At 39.9% G+C, this 14,241-nt stretch overlaps 1 protein-coding gene across 1 annotated transcript in view; it reads right to left on the reverse strand.

Moving 5' to 3' along the window:
* ROCK2 (Rho associated coiled-coil containing protein kinase 2) overlaps positions 1–13,931 on the reverse strand; it is a 110,813-nt gene extending 96,882 nt beyond the window's left edge. The window contains exon 1 of the mRNA XM_086631398.1: positions 13,782–13,931. Coding sequence (XP_086487524.1) covers positions 13,782–13,931 — 150 coding nt within the window. The remainder of the gene's footprint in view (positions 1–13,781) is intronic.
* Positions 13,932–14,241: the final 310 nt, after the last annotated feature.

Consider the following 14,241-nt stretch of genomic DNA (forward strand, 5'->3'; position numbering starts at 1 on the left):
TTTGTTCTTGTCCCCACACTCCCTTCATAGTTTCATTATCAACATTGTGGTAGGACACACAGACGATGGCCTGCATTCAAAAAAAAGTAGGCTGTGTATTTTAATTAATAAACACAACACTCATTTGAAACCTAGTTCTTTGAGGAAAGGACATACACTGTGGATTTTTTTTATTTATTATATTTTGGACAGGTTTGGGTTGGTTTGTTTTTTTAATGTCATAGCAGTAGTTATCATTGTGTTCTGCAAATCTGCCAGGATTAACTGGGAAAACAATTCAGGTTAGTTTTAATCCAGATCAGTTACTCAAGTTAATTCACAACATACCAGCACAAACATTTGTGTCACCATCAAGGTGGTGCCCCATGGAAGCAGGTGGAGCTACTTCTTTAACTGATAATGAAACTATTTGTGGAACTCTTGTTAGTTATATGGATCCATTTAAAAACAAATGGCTAAGAGAGAAAGACACAGGTTAAAAAGTTTCTGAGATCACTCAGGTTCAGTCTCCCATAGTGAAAAACCTACGTCTTCTTCAGATTTCTGAACATTTATTGTTCCAATATTAAAAGCCGCTTGGCATTTCCCTCCAGCAGTGTACGATTTGATGAGTTAATTTACAAACTCTTGGAAGATAAATATATCTTTGATAAACTTAAAAAAATTGATTGTGACTATCCTTAATGACTGAAGCCCTTAAATAAATAAATACACACCTTTTTTAAAAACATCAAAATCTAGACTATTAAAGAATAATCCAGAAAATCGTATTTCAATTATCAAGACCATCCATCATGCCTATTCCTCTTCTAAACATGCCACTCCTGAGGCAGAAAAGCCAAGTTGACTCCTTTAATAATCATTTTTACACACATATACCACTGAGAATGCACGACTGTCCTCCACTGTGCTCGCTTTTTTAGAAATAAAAGAGTCACCTTCTTCATCTTCCTTCCTTCAGAGCATTACAGACTACCTGAGAATAGCTAGGCTAGCCTTCACTACTGCTGCATTTACCGACACATTGCAGACAAGAGTTGTCTGACTCAAGGAGCAGACTCGCCAATTTAGTAAACTTTTGTCTGCAAAGTCCCATCTCTTTCTGCTTCTAGAAGTCATTCAGAAACAGGCACTGCATCCTACAGCATTTTAAGGTTTTCCTAACCCCCTGACTACTCATAGCTCCTAAACAGATGACGACAGACCTTATCTGAAAAGATAGAAAGACATTCTAAAGGTCTTTGTCTATGTCTGATAGATCTTCACAAAGGAGCCCACATACTCAGGAACTTTGGTCTCAATCTGACAATTAAGCACCTTGCATCTTCAGAATTGCAGGACTATTTCACAGTCTTTTCAAGATAAAGCTATAACAAGGAAAGACTCCTAAGCACTGTAATACTTAAAGTAGGTATAAAAATTTTCTTCCAATAGGTAATAGCTTTGCAAAGTAGTGGTATTATCTTCATACATTTGGGCAATGAAATGTTGCCTTAATCACTGTGCCATTTAACAGAAGACATGCATGTCTGCCTTCAATGAGACAGTTAAATTACAATTCTATCAGAATTTCTTTACATGCTGATATTAAAAATATCAGCTGAGATTATGGTAGCTAAACGAAATTATAAAATGGAATAATATTTTTCAGTTTGTTTAGCTTGTGTTTATTCCAACACAATCAGTTTCTCCTTTCTATGAAAACAGTCTTTGGAATGCAATGAATAAAAAAACATGATTGTGAAAAAAAAATATGGCGCAAAACTCAGTGCTAAGTGAATATCCCAAGTTACAAAGGAAAACAAACCAAAATAGAAAACAAATTCTAAGTTCATCATGGTTCTGTAAGTGGAAAGTACTTTTCCCATGTATAATAACGATGTTTTCTAAAATTTCCTTCAGTTTTGGCAACAATCAATTTTGATAGGCAAATACTATCTTGTCTTTCCAATAGACCTGAGCAGATCAATTCCTGCAAGACCCATCTGAATCAGTGGCTTCACATTTTCTACATTTCAAGGAAAAACTCCTGTGCATCAAGGTCACTAGAGTCAGAAGAGGTGTATGCACTTGGCTAAATGTTGTAAATTTAGAGGGAGAAGAAAATTTATATGCATCTCTTGTATGAGAACTGTGGCGCACACCCTATATGTTTACACAAAAGCACAGAGCGCAGCCCCATGAGCTACCCAGAAACAGGACAGCCACACCAGCACGGCACGGCCCTACAGCAAGCAAAGACTGTTACTAGCTGTCTACTAAAGCAGCATATAAACCTGGGGAAACAAAGTCCTTGCATCAACAAAAAACAATTCATCAGCTTCACCGCACATCATTTAGGTAAGAGCATGACCCTAATGTGTCAGGCCAACCCAGACAAAGTTGTGCCCCTAACTGACTCGAGTTTCCTGTCATTCCTTACTATCCTTCATGGATAAACTGGATACAAGTAGCTACATACACCTCACTGCCCAAGGGAGTTCAAACATACAAAAAAATGGATTATGGAATAGGGCTACATCCATTTACTCACAGATCAGCATTTTCAAGAAGTTAACATAGGAATAGGACCAGATAATTGGAGTTGCACTATTTTAGATTTAAAGATTTCCTGCTTCTACTTTACTACCTCTTGCCCTGCTGCAGGAACCGCAATACCGAATTTCAGCACAGTATTTCTTATCCTGTTCTGTCACACTGTATCTATCATAGAATCATAGAATGGCATAGGCTGGAAGGGACTTTAGAGATCATCTAATCCAACCTCCCTGTCATGGGCAGGGACCCCTCTCAACTAGATCAGGCTACTCAAGGCTCCGTCCAATCTGGTCTTGAACACCTCCAGGAAGGGGGCATCCACAACTTCTCTAGGCAATCTATTCCAAAGTCTCACCATCCTCGTACTGAAGAATTTCTTCCTAAAATCTAATCTAAATCTGTTCTCCTTCAACTTAAACCCATTTCCCCTTGTCATATCAGTGGACACTCTTGTAAAAAGTCCCTCCTCAGCCTTCCTGTAGGTTCCCTTCAGGTATTGGAAAGCAGCTAATCTAGTAATTAAGTCAAAACCAGCAGAATCATCAGTAATATATGCTTAAACTGAACCTTGACAGTGCTCAGGGTGAATGATGGTTTCCAAGACCACATCCGCAGCAGCAAACAGCAGCAGCACCTGAGCCCCTGTGTGAGCCCTCCGTGCCCCAGGCTGTAACCACGGCTCGCTTTTGGACAATCACAGGCTAAGAACTTAACACCAGGGACCAGGCAATACCACACCAGCCAGAGCACGGCAAGACTCTGACACTGTCTGGTTTAGTGTCATGGATACAGGATTACAGACTACAGCGATATTTTACTTTCATGACTACTTTGCATGCAAACACACACACAAAAAAAAAGCGTTACGATCCTCTCACAACCTGTATGTACTTTAGCATCAGCGACCCTATGATATTACAGCATCGAGCATGTTTGTTCCTTCCCCATCCCCGCCCTTTCCACTTTAGAGGATAACTAACCCAATAGTGGTAAGATTCCATAAATTAGAAAATAATCAAGATATGGTGGCAGTAAAAACAATACCAGTTCCGCAATTCAGAAAATTACGCGTAGTATAAAACCAAGGACAATTGCCACGTGCCAAGAAAAGAGTCCAATCACATAGTAGCCTCTTCTGATATTTATGCTCTAGAAATTAAGCTTGAAATAAATATATATAAATAAAACGTTTTACCTTGGAATAAAACGTGTATAAGACTTTTCTTCAATCCTGCTTTCTACATACTACAAAAAGTCAGAACAGCTTACACATAATGCCATTTCTCTCCTTCCTCACATACAGCACCCATTTGATGTAACATGTTGATAAACAGAAATGACTTCTTTATGAAATCAAAACCAAGCAATGTGCAATGAAGTTATCAGATTGCAAGTATACTGAAACTTGTTTACAAGTATAACTATTTACATTTAAGTCTGAAAGACACACTGTGCACCTTCCCTCAAATTTAGATAGTGTGATTTCAAAACATGAATACCGTATTACCAGAGACACTTTCAGCAACACAGTCTAACCAAAACATACCATATTGTATAGAAAACTTAAAATAAACTCTACAGTTAGGATCAACGTTGTCTCTGGCTTTCTGATTCTGTGAAGTCAGTCCTGGAGTACAGTCATATAAAATAAATCTAGGAGGGTTTTTTAATAATGAACAATGTCACGCATTACAGAATTGTTTTTAAAGTTACATTTTCCATTTTCAATATGCCAAATTTTGGCAAAGACGTTTTCGCAGGTAGAGAGGGGACACTTCTGGCACTTGAGAAACACTGCAGGGCACACATGGGAGAAAATACTGGCATTTCTTCTAAAAAAACGAAGAGCACTGAAATAGTTTGACACTTAAATTGCCTTTCTTCAGAGGCAGCCAACCATTAAAATAGATAAAGTGATTCACACCTCATGGTGCTACTGTTTCAGGCTTCTATACGTACAAACCACTCTTCATCATACTGCCTATATTTAGAGGTTTTTATCATAATACTAATAGTTCGAAACTATTTTCAAAACACAGAACTAGCTGGATGCCTACAATTAAAAGGATTTGCCAGCACAGTATTTTTCAGGAGATACAGCTTGTATTAGTATACTTATTATTTCTTATATATTTATCTTCTTGAATTCAAGGTTAAAATATTCCCGAAACAGAACAAACACTACACACACACAAAACAGCATTTCTGCTACTTTATTTGCTGCTATGTTCATGTTTTGCCATGAGAATTTTGACAACTGGAGTTCTGCTGCTCCCCACCCTCACTGCCATAAATGTCACCATTTCCAGATCCAAGACGAGGCCTTCAATTCTGGAGAGATGAAGACTGGAGAAACCCATAGGGATGAGGATTAAGGAAGATAAATAAAAAATAAAAAAGCAGTACATTTCATATAACTGAAGTAATTTATTCATAATAATACTGAACAGTAAGCTTGACAGCAATTAAAAAAACCAAGGCTTTACAAAACTTTACAATTTAGTAATAGAAATACTTTTTATCTTGAAAGTGTAGTTATTTTTAGCTTTCCGTGTCAGATCTATAGCTTAGTTCAGGTGCTTATTATACCGGCATGAATGCAACAAATTACTAACTGCTTCATACTCACAAAGAAAAAAATTAAACATAGAATAATGTTTAAATTAATAGCAGTAGCTGCAAAACCATAATAAACTGTCAGTGCCTCTTTGCCACATGAGTAATTCAAGTAGTTGTTTTCAATCACTTTTCATATGAAAGAACAAAAAAAAAAAAGGGGGTACTTTACAATCCAGGCTTACATACCCTAAAGAGGTCATTAAATTGAACAGGCCAAGAAATAAAAACTACAGCTTAATGCCTTAGTGGGCTGAGTTTTATTGTTGGAGGAAGAGGTCCTGAAATGTTCACTAACGGAAACAGATCGTGTGCGTACAGCTGGCATTAGAAAAGTTTTCATTATTCACTAAACCAACAGCTTCCAACACAGTATTATTTCCTGCTCTTCTCCATTTTCTTGCACTATTAGAGGGAATAACTCTATTCCTAAAGTGAGAGACTTCACGGTTATTCTGTCACAAAAGTTTAAAAATTCCACAAAAAAGGCATTCAGAAGTCAAGTGTGGTTATAAAATTGTGTAACAAGAGGCAGAAACAATATTAAGTAACCCTATAACATCTTATATCTACTTACTAGAGCTTGTTCCAAACGAGTTTAGCTGTAACATATAAGTAGTCTACCAAAACTATACTTCCCTGTATACCAGATGGTGCTAAAAGTCATTTACAAATAAAAACCTGTGTCCTATACATGCTATAAACGACAAGGCTCGTTTCCCTAATCTTGCACGCAACATAATCAGAGCTAAACTGAAAATGGAGACCAGAACAAACCAGTTTCAGAAACCACTGGGAAAACCAGTTTAAAACTAGTTCCCGTATGAAATAGGACATTTTCACAGCGTAGGCAAGCCAAATGATTGTATACCCCTCGACCAAAACCTTTGCTAATGTAGTTTCTAGAGCATAATCTCTTTGAAGATACGTACATACACACTACAGCAAATTTATCGATGCATCACTCTTCATTTCGAACAAAAGAAAACCATAGAGGGTCAATCAAGTTGTATAGTAGCAACAAAGGCAAGTAGACTAAGTTTCCCAAATTCACAGCTCATTCACTAAAACGTCATTTCCAAGGAACACCCATTTCTCTCTATCTATACTGTAGCAGGGTAAATCTAAGCTGTTGAAGAGCAATGTTTGATATTTAATCAACAACTAAGCTACAGACTTTGGACAACTACCTATAACAGCAGTGACAGACATGGACAAAGAACACTGAAGCATTACAGCCTTTAAATAGTAATCCAGATTTTAGTTAAACTTTAAATACCATTCAGAAGAAAGGGTGGAACGTCAGTACTTTTTCCTTCTAGTTATTTATTTATTTGGTAATAGCAACAGTCAACATTATTTGTTTTGAGATTAAAAAAAAAAGAATAAAAAGAATATTTGGTAAAGATTAGCGTTTCTTCTTTCATCATGGTTCAAACCTTCTTTCATGTCTCTATGTGACCTCCTCTTCATTTCCTCCTGAAGAAAAGTATAAAAAAATTCTTTGTGTTTGGATGAGTCACCCAAACTTTATCCTGCTTTATGCAGGATCCTGTTATTCTGTACTTTAAATATAGACTAATAAAATCAGTACCCATGATTTATAACAGCCAAGAGGCAATAAAGTAACCACTTGGTTATCTGAATCCTCAAGGTTCAGAATTAAACACTTTGACATAAAGTTTCCTCGTGATCTCCTTTTTTTCTATCACGTAAGTTCACTCTAAGTATTAAATTCCTCTCCAGTACAGTTTTTTTTTTAAAAAAAAAAGAGGGGAAAAAAAAGCTTCATCTCCATTTCATTTAGTTGAAAACGAAGAAAGATTTGTCTGATGATATGCCGTGCTAGCACTAGATTAGGGTTCAGATCCTCCTGCATACCATCCTTTTTATTTATTTCTCTGCCTGTACCATCTGAACGACACCGTCCTCCTAACAAAAATGAACGATGACATGACCATGGCATTAATGTAGCAACACTGCACACTAACATCAAAACCCACAGTCTCCATCTGGGCACACAGAAAACACAAAATACGTGATTGGTGACCATTTGCAAAATATTTGACTTTGACTTAGGTTAAATCTTTCTACATAAAATAAAATTAACGAAAGACAGGCATCATGAGAAACTACTTGCATGTAGGACCCAGATTGTTTTTCTTCTCATGTCTATCACCTTCCAGATCCTACAACAGTTGAAGCAGAGATTGAACAGGAAGGACATTTCACAAGCTGATGAAGAAATTTGTGTCCATCCTTTCATGTGAAACAAAACAACTAAACTCCATGATACTTCACAGAAGGAAAAAAAAAAAAGCCCCTCTCTCAATAGCTGCAACCATAGCAGGTGAACACAGAAAAAAAAAAAAAAAAGAAAAAGCTAAGTCCACACCACATAAGCAGCTGATACTGACTGATTGAGACTATTCAACCTAGTGAAATTTGGACAAAATTCACAAAATCAACAGTCTTCCAAATACAGAGCCTCTGCACTTTAGGGAGTGGCCAAATCACCATTTTAAGTATATAGTCTTGAAACTCTGTTAGCAGATAATTAATACAGTGTTCCAAAATAAGGATGCAAGTGACGCTTCACCTGCGCTAAAGCAGCTTAAACGTCGCTGGCTGTGAAGATGCACTGCTGCTGGCAACGCTCGGAGTGCTTCGATGTGTCACTACTGTAGCAGCAAAAGCTTTATGTTCAGTAGGTATGACTTTGGAACCCAGCACTACCTTCAACATTCTGTTTACATAGCGAAAGACTCATTAAAACAAGTTTATTACTAGCAAAGGCTGCCAATATAAACATAGTATTCTTGTTCTTAACCAACGGGATACACCAAGAAAGAAGTACTTTAAATAAACTGGTCACCAGAAACATTTGGTGATTTTCAGTATAACAGTTTAGAACAACCTTGGACACAAAACAGCATCTGCTGCCTCAAAAAAAACCCTCATCCTAACAGTTGTAAAAAGATATAGAATTAAAAATACATATATATTATTTTATTATGTAAAACTCTACTACTAAGTTTCAATCACTTTCCTTCTTAAAATCCAAGGTCAGTTCCTCTGTGGCAGTGACACAATTCCAATCATATTTTGTTGATCAAATACTGGCAAGAAATCATCAACTGATAGCTGCAGAGATTGGTCACTGTGGTAGCGGGTTTTTTTTCTTTTCGAATTAGGCAGCTTTTGTTATGGATTGCATTACTAGACAAATAGCCAAACGCTTTGGCATTGCTCTGCCATTAGTTGAAAACTGAAAATGTACTTAGAAAATCAGTTTTCATCAGCATTTGCACACATTTCCAACTGACACTGAGGCTACTAATACTTGGAAAACTGAAGAGTTGCTGAATTTTTATTCCATCACATATAAAGCAGAAGAGAACTGTGTTAATTTGACAGCGTAGCTGTCTTTTTTTTCCCCTTAAGTTGTTACAGAGACTGAACAACTAAAGGATACTAATGACCCACTTTGCAATCTCATCAATACAGGTGAAATATTGGGAGTGAACATTCCTCTTGGGAACGCATACACAAAATCTGCACGTCTCATGTGTGGCAGTAAAAGTATAGAAGCTGAGCAAACTGGCTTTTTTCCTTTCTTAAACTAAAAGCGAAATGCTTTAATCCTAGCATGGAATAAAACAGTATATGAAGTAAACGTAAAATTGTCAGAAAATAGAACTGTCCTTTTGCAGTTAACTATATTGCTATATATAAATCCATCACACTGGAACAATGAACAAAAGACAACTCTGTTTCTTTAAAGCTCATCTTTTTCAGCTCTGCAGTAGATGTTCTGAAATTACAGATCAAAAATAGAAAATTTATAGAAACAGAAGCTAAGAGAGAAATAACAGCACAAGAACTATAACAAACAAGCAAAAAAATCTTCAAGAACAGAGAATCATTTGGCCTTCCAGCTACTTACTGGGTGATGAATTTCAGATCAGATCCTGCTAACTGCTATGCTTTCAGCTCTTCCCTGTGCTTGCTGGCTCAAATTAACACAACAGATTGTTCTTACTGATTTGAAGTTATGTGGCAATAAATTTAGGAAAATGACACAACTTTCACATTAAATATGCAACTTCCATATTAAACATGAAACACTTAGAAAGCTCCTCAGGCCAAAATCCTGCAAAGGGATACACGTGCGTCAGTCCTGGAGATCCTGCATTAACAGAGCTCAGCCTAGGGATCTGCTAAGTTAACACTCTTAGTATAAAGTTAGTATCTATCCAGTTGATGAGATTATTATGGCCAGATGCACCTATTGAAAGGATCAGAGTCACAGCTGTATCTGCAACCCACTTTTCGTTAGGAGTAAAATTCTAGGATCTTGACGGCAAGGATCAACTTAGATGAACATATACGTTCATGCTCAAACTAGTATAAATACATATAAATACACAGTTAACTGTCAGCTTTATTTTAACACAGAAATAAATAGCATATTGGCTCAGTTTTGGTTTGGTTGTGGTTTGTTTTTTTTTTTTTTTAAGTTTAAGGCATGTATATTCTGAGACACTGAAACACTCTCTTGCTAACGGTCTCTCCATTTCTTAGTCCACCATGAATGCATTCCCAGCATAGCCCAGCTTTGTGCTCAGAATTTCACCGTCGCACTGCCTAACTAATGGTTTTAAAAACTACTCCTTTCAAAGGCTGACACAACCATAGCACAGCAGGCAGAAGAGACTCAACACTTCACGTCTCTAGCGTAATGTCAAGATTCAAACTTCAAGCTAAAATCCTAAGGTTTGCACTAAACAAGACCAAGGCCAGACACCAGTTCCTTTCTCCAGGCAACTGCATTCAGCTGCAGCTCCAGCAAAAGGACCAGGCAGACAACTGCAGGGAGGAGGATAAGACTTACCAGAGCTCTTCATCACCACCATAAAACTCGAAAGTTGAGTTAAGCATGTGCTGAAGTGATACAATTACACCACGGCAAGAAAGTGGAGGTCTGGATTACTTTTACACAGCCTACATTGACCGAGCTGCTCCAGTTTTAGAACACATTGAGCATTTAGCTAACGCTTACCAACGCACCCTTAAATAACATGTTTTATAATATTATACAAAGCAACTCAGCTAACACTGTAGATAGAGCTTATATGCAAAAGAATAAATACACAAATGTATTCGAGAACCGTTAAGATGTTCTTAAATGTAGCTGTCAACTAGTAACTATTTGATAGACATGTATTTATAGAAGGGTTTCTTATAGATCACCCAAGGTCACATTCAGCGCTATCATCAATGCGTACACGCAGTACAATCAAAAATGTCACTTCATTAAATTAGCTGATGATACAAACTGGCAGAAGAGCAAATAATAAGAATACAGTAGTTTTTACGAAGTGATCTGCACAATCTAAATGTAATACACAAAATCGGTTTTCGTAACACTAACGCAATGTTACAGGACCAAAACGAGTAAGAGACCGTATCACAGAAAGCTGTGACAATACAGAAGTTACTTATCTTCGCACAGCCAACCTAACACAGGCTTTCAACATGAATCGATGACAAAACGAGCACTCAGTGGATGTCTAAAGGAGGCTGCAAAAAGCACTTCTCTTTGTAGATGTCTTTGCTGAAAACTATCAGGGAACAGTGTACACAGTTCTAGCACTCCCATTTTCATCTCTTTATCAGACCAAAATGGGAAGAAACCCACCAAGTGCGGGCTGTGCATTTGAACCACGCTAGTGAGTAGAAAGTCCCCTACGACAATTTTTTTAATTTAGCAGAAAAAGGATGGCGATAACCACGCCGCACACTTTTATTTGCCTTTTTTTTTTTTTTTTAATTTTGCCTTCAAACCTACCTACCAGGACAAACTAAACGGTGAATTCTCCATCTCTTAATGCCTCTGAATTAAGACTGCATGTCTTTTTCAAAGATGTATTCTAATCAAACACAAACGATTATGCTCAATGCAGGCACAGACAAGTGTTAACGCATACAATACAGCAAAAGTCACATCAAAAAAATCTAACGGTCTCTCTTGAGCCCCAAAGGGGAGCCAGAGGAAAATAATCAATCAATGTATTTGGCTTCATAGATTCTCCTGCTAAAGAAATAGATGGATGTGGTCAGACATCCTGTGGTCAGGGAGGTACAAAAAGAAAGTCTCTTCCTTTAGAGCCACTGAATAAATTATCTCTTGATAGGCAGTGGAATTGGTATCTAGAGAAAGACAGCTTATTACCTCAGCTTTTCACGTCTTTCAAATTTGCACCATGTGTTGCAGATTAACAGTTAGTTTTTTGCTTTTTACAGCTTCCCAAAAATAAAGCATGCACACAAAATGCAGCTGTTTATGACTTTTTACAGTGTAAGGAAACGAATTCCATTTTGAATTCCATTCCACATTTTTAGTTTTGGTTATGTTATTTTTGGAGGACGAAATAGTGGCATTCCAGCTAGTCTTTTTAAGACGTTTTGCCTGACTCTTAAGTTTCTGTTGCTGTATTTCTACTTTTAACTGAAAAAACATTTCCACTTACAAAAATTTACAGTGAAAGTGAGCTGTTTAGTAAATAAAAAATTTTGCAATTTGAATACGTTTTCCTTCTCAGATTGCCCACCAGATCGCCAATACAAAATTAATGTCAAATAGCATTAAGGAACAATCCCAAAGCCAAAATAAAAGACTTTTAGAGGAAATCCATTGCAAATTTCCTAAATAAGAATAATAAATAAATAAACCTGAAGTATTTTATTATTTCATACATAGACCTGTAGAATGCACAAGCTAGGAAATTTGATTGATTAGCATTGTATTTTACTTGCTGTTAATTTTTTAAACAATACTTACAGAGTGCAGAGAGCAAAGTGACAACCTTTACTATAAAAAAAATACTAATTTACAATCCAGCTAACACTCTCCCATGGTTTGCTAATTTGACCAATGTATTACATGAAGTGGTCTCATTGTAAGCATACAAAACGTAAGGAAAAAAGAAAAATCAGTCAAGTGCTAAGCAGCAGAATTGGAGAATTCTAATTCTCCAATTAGAATTTCTCTTCAGAAACATAAACAGTTTCTAGCGTATCTAATCTATGCCCAAGGCAGGAGAAGCAAAGAATAAAAGAAACACACTGTTGAGTATAAAGGCTAAAAGTGTGAAAAAGTCTACTGCAGTTCAGTATTAACCTGATGCATTTTTCAGAACAACTGTACTATTTTTAACTGTTCTTTTTTGGCCACAGGTCAAAGTTTTCCTTGCAAAATACCAGAGTGAAAATGCTGGGAGCGAAGCCCAGAGGCAGCTCTCTTTGCTTTGGCCTAGGCAAAAACTTATCTGAATCCAGTTAGATATGTAGTACTGTTTCCCACTCCCCTTCATTGACTACTATGGGTGTCATTATGCCTCTGAACATCTATGAGAAGAGTAATACAGTACTAAAGCCTCGAGAAGAACATTTTTCAGATATTATAGGAAATTCCTATATTCTCCACACAGCACAGGCATACATACTGTTCAGTCAGTTCCTGTATTTTTGGCCAAACAGAACTCAGTCACTTGAAAGCAGAAAAAAAAAAAAAGAAGACACTGTGTAAGTGCCTTGAGCAACTCTTGGAAGGACTGGAATTTTTCCCCCCCTTTTCTATTCCTCATAACTGAGACACATTGGCAATCTTGGGACAGACCGGAAATAAAAGGTTCGAAGACCCTGAAGTTCAGTTACAAAAAAAATACTACTGCTACCAATCAAGACTCACTCTCACTGCCTTTCCAGGGTTTCAATGTTTTAAATGGGGAAATATAACTCCCTTCCCACTCCTTCCTGAGGGCATGGATTTCTTACTAAAGGAAATTATATTTCACACACTCATACAGAAAAATGCTATTTGAAACAGCAGACAGACGAATCAATTTGCCCCAACGGAAAACAAACGTGACCCCACAGGACACCCCACCCCCCCCCCCCAGTTACATTTCTCCCTTAGGCGTGTCCTTTCCCACATCGCACAGCAAGCCCCGACCTCACCGGAGGACGGTTTCACGGGGGGGTTCAGAGGACGGGTACCAGGTGCCTGGCGGCGCACACAAAGGCAGGTACTTCGGGAAGGGACACGCAGCGATTACGAGGCGCGAAAGTAAACGGTGTAACCTTGCTGGGAGAGGAAAAAAAGGCGCTTTCCTGCCCAGGTCAGATCTTTCCAGAGACACTTCTCACTTTCCCCAAAACAAGCTGTACCTGCAGGGAGAGCGCTCGCTCTCGGCTCACGGCGCAGCCCCTCCACTCCCACCCGCCCGCCAAAAGCAGCCCCCGCCGGGCGAGGGCCCCGCTCGCCACCGCCTCCCCGCCCAGCGGGGCCTCCCCTCAGGTAGCCGGGCGCCCCTCGCCCCTCTCGCCGGGGGCCCGGCCGCGGGCGTGGAGAGGCGCCGCCACCCCACCCCACCCCACCCCCGGGGAAGGAGCCTTCGTCCTCCCTCCCCAGGAAAGCTCCTCCAGGACGCGGGAGCCCTTTCCTTCCTGCCTGCCCTTCCTTTCCCCCGCCCGCCCGAAGCGAGGGCAGCGCTCCCTTTGTTACCCCGCCGAGCGCTTCCCCCCGCGGCGCGGCGCGGCCCGGCCCGTCCGCCCCCCCTCACCAGCAGACTCTCCACGTTGACGGGAGAGCGCGGGTCGCGGATCATGGACTCCAGCTTCCTCTGGCGGCCCTCGAGCATCCCCGCCGCCGACTCCAGCGCCTCTGCCGTGAGGGGAACCGCCGACATCTTCACCGCCGGCTGCTGGCTCATCCTCCGCCCGCCTAGCGGCGGCGGCGGAACGCCGTCCCCCGCTGCCGGGGAGGAGGGGACTGAGCGGGGTCGCCCGGCGGGCCGGCTCGGGGCCTAGCGCGGCGGAGAGCGCGGCGGAAGGGCAGGGGCCGCGGCGGGCCGCGCCTGGGCAGTGCAGCGAGGCGGGAGCAGAGGACAGCGCGCCGCCGCTGGCCGCCTCGCGGCCGCCCGGGCATGAAGGGCGCGGGGAAGCGGCCGCTGCTCCGCCCGGGCGCGGGGAGAGGGAGGGGAGGGGTGGGAGGGAAGGAGGGAGCGCTTCCCGCCGCGCCCC

Source organism: Tauraco erythrolophus, chromosome 2 (genome assembly GCF_009769465.1).
Source record: "Tauraco erythrolophus isolate bTauEry1 chromosome 2, bTauEry1.pri, whole genome shotgun sequence".
NCBI lineage: Eukaryota > Metazoa > Chordata > Aves > Musophagiformes > Musophagidae > Tauraco > Tauraco erythrolophus.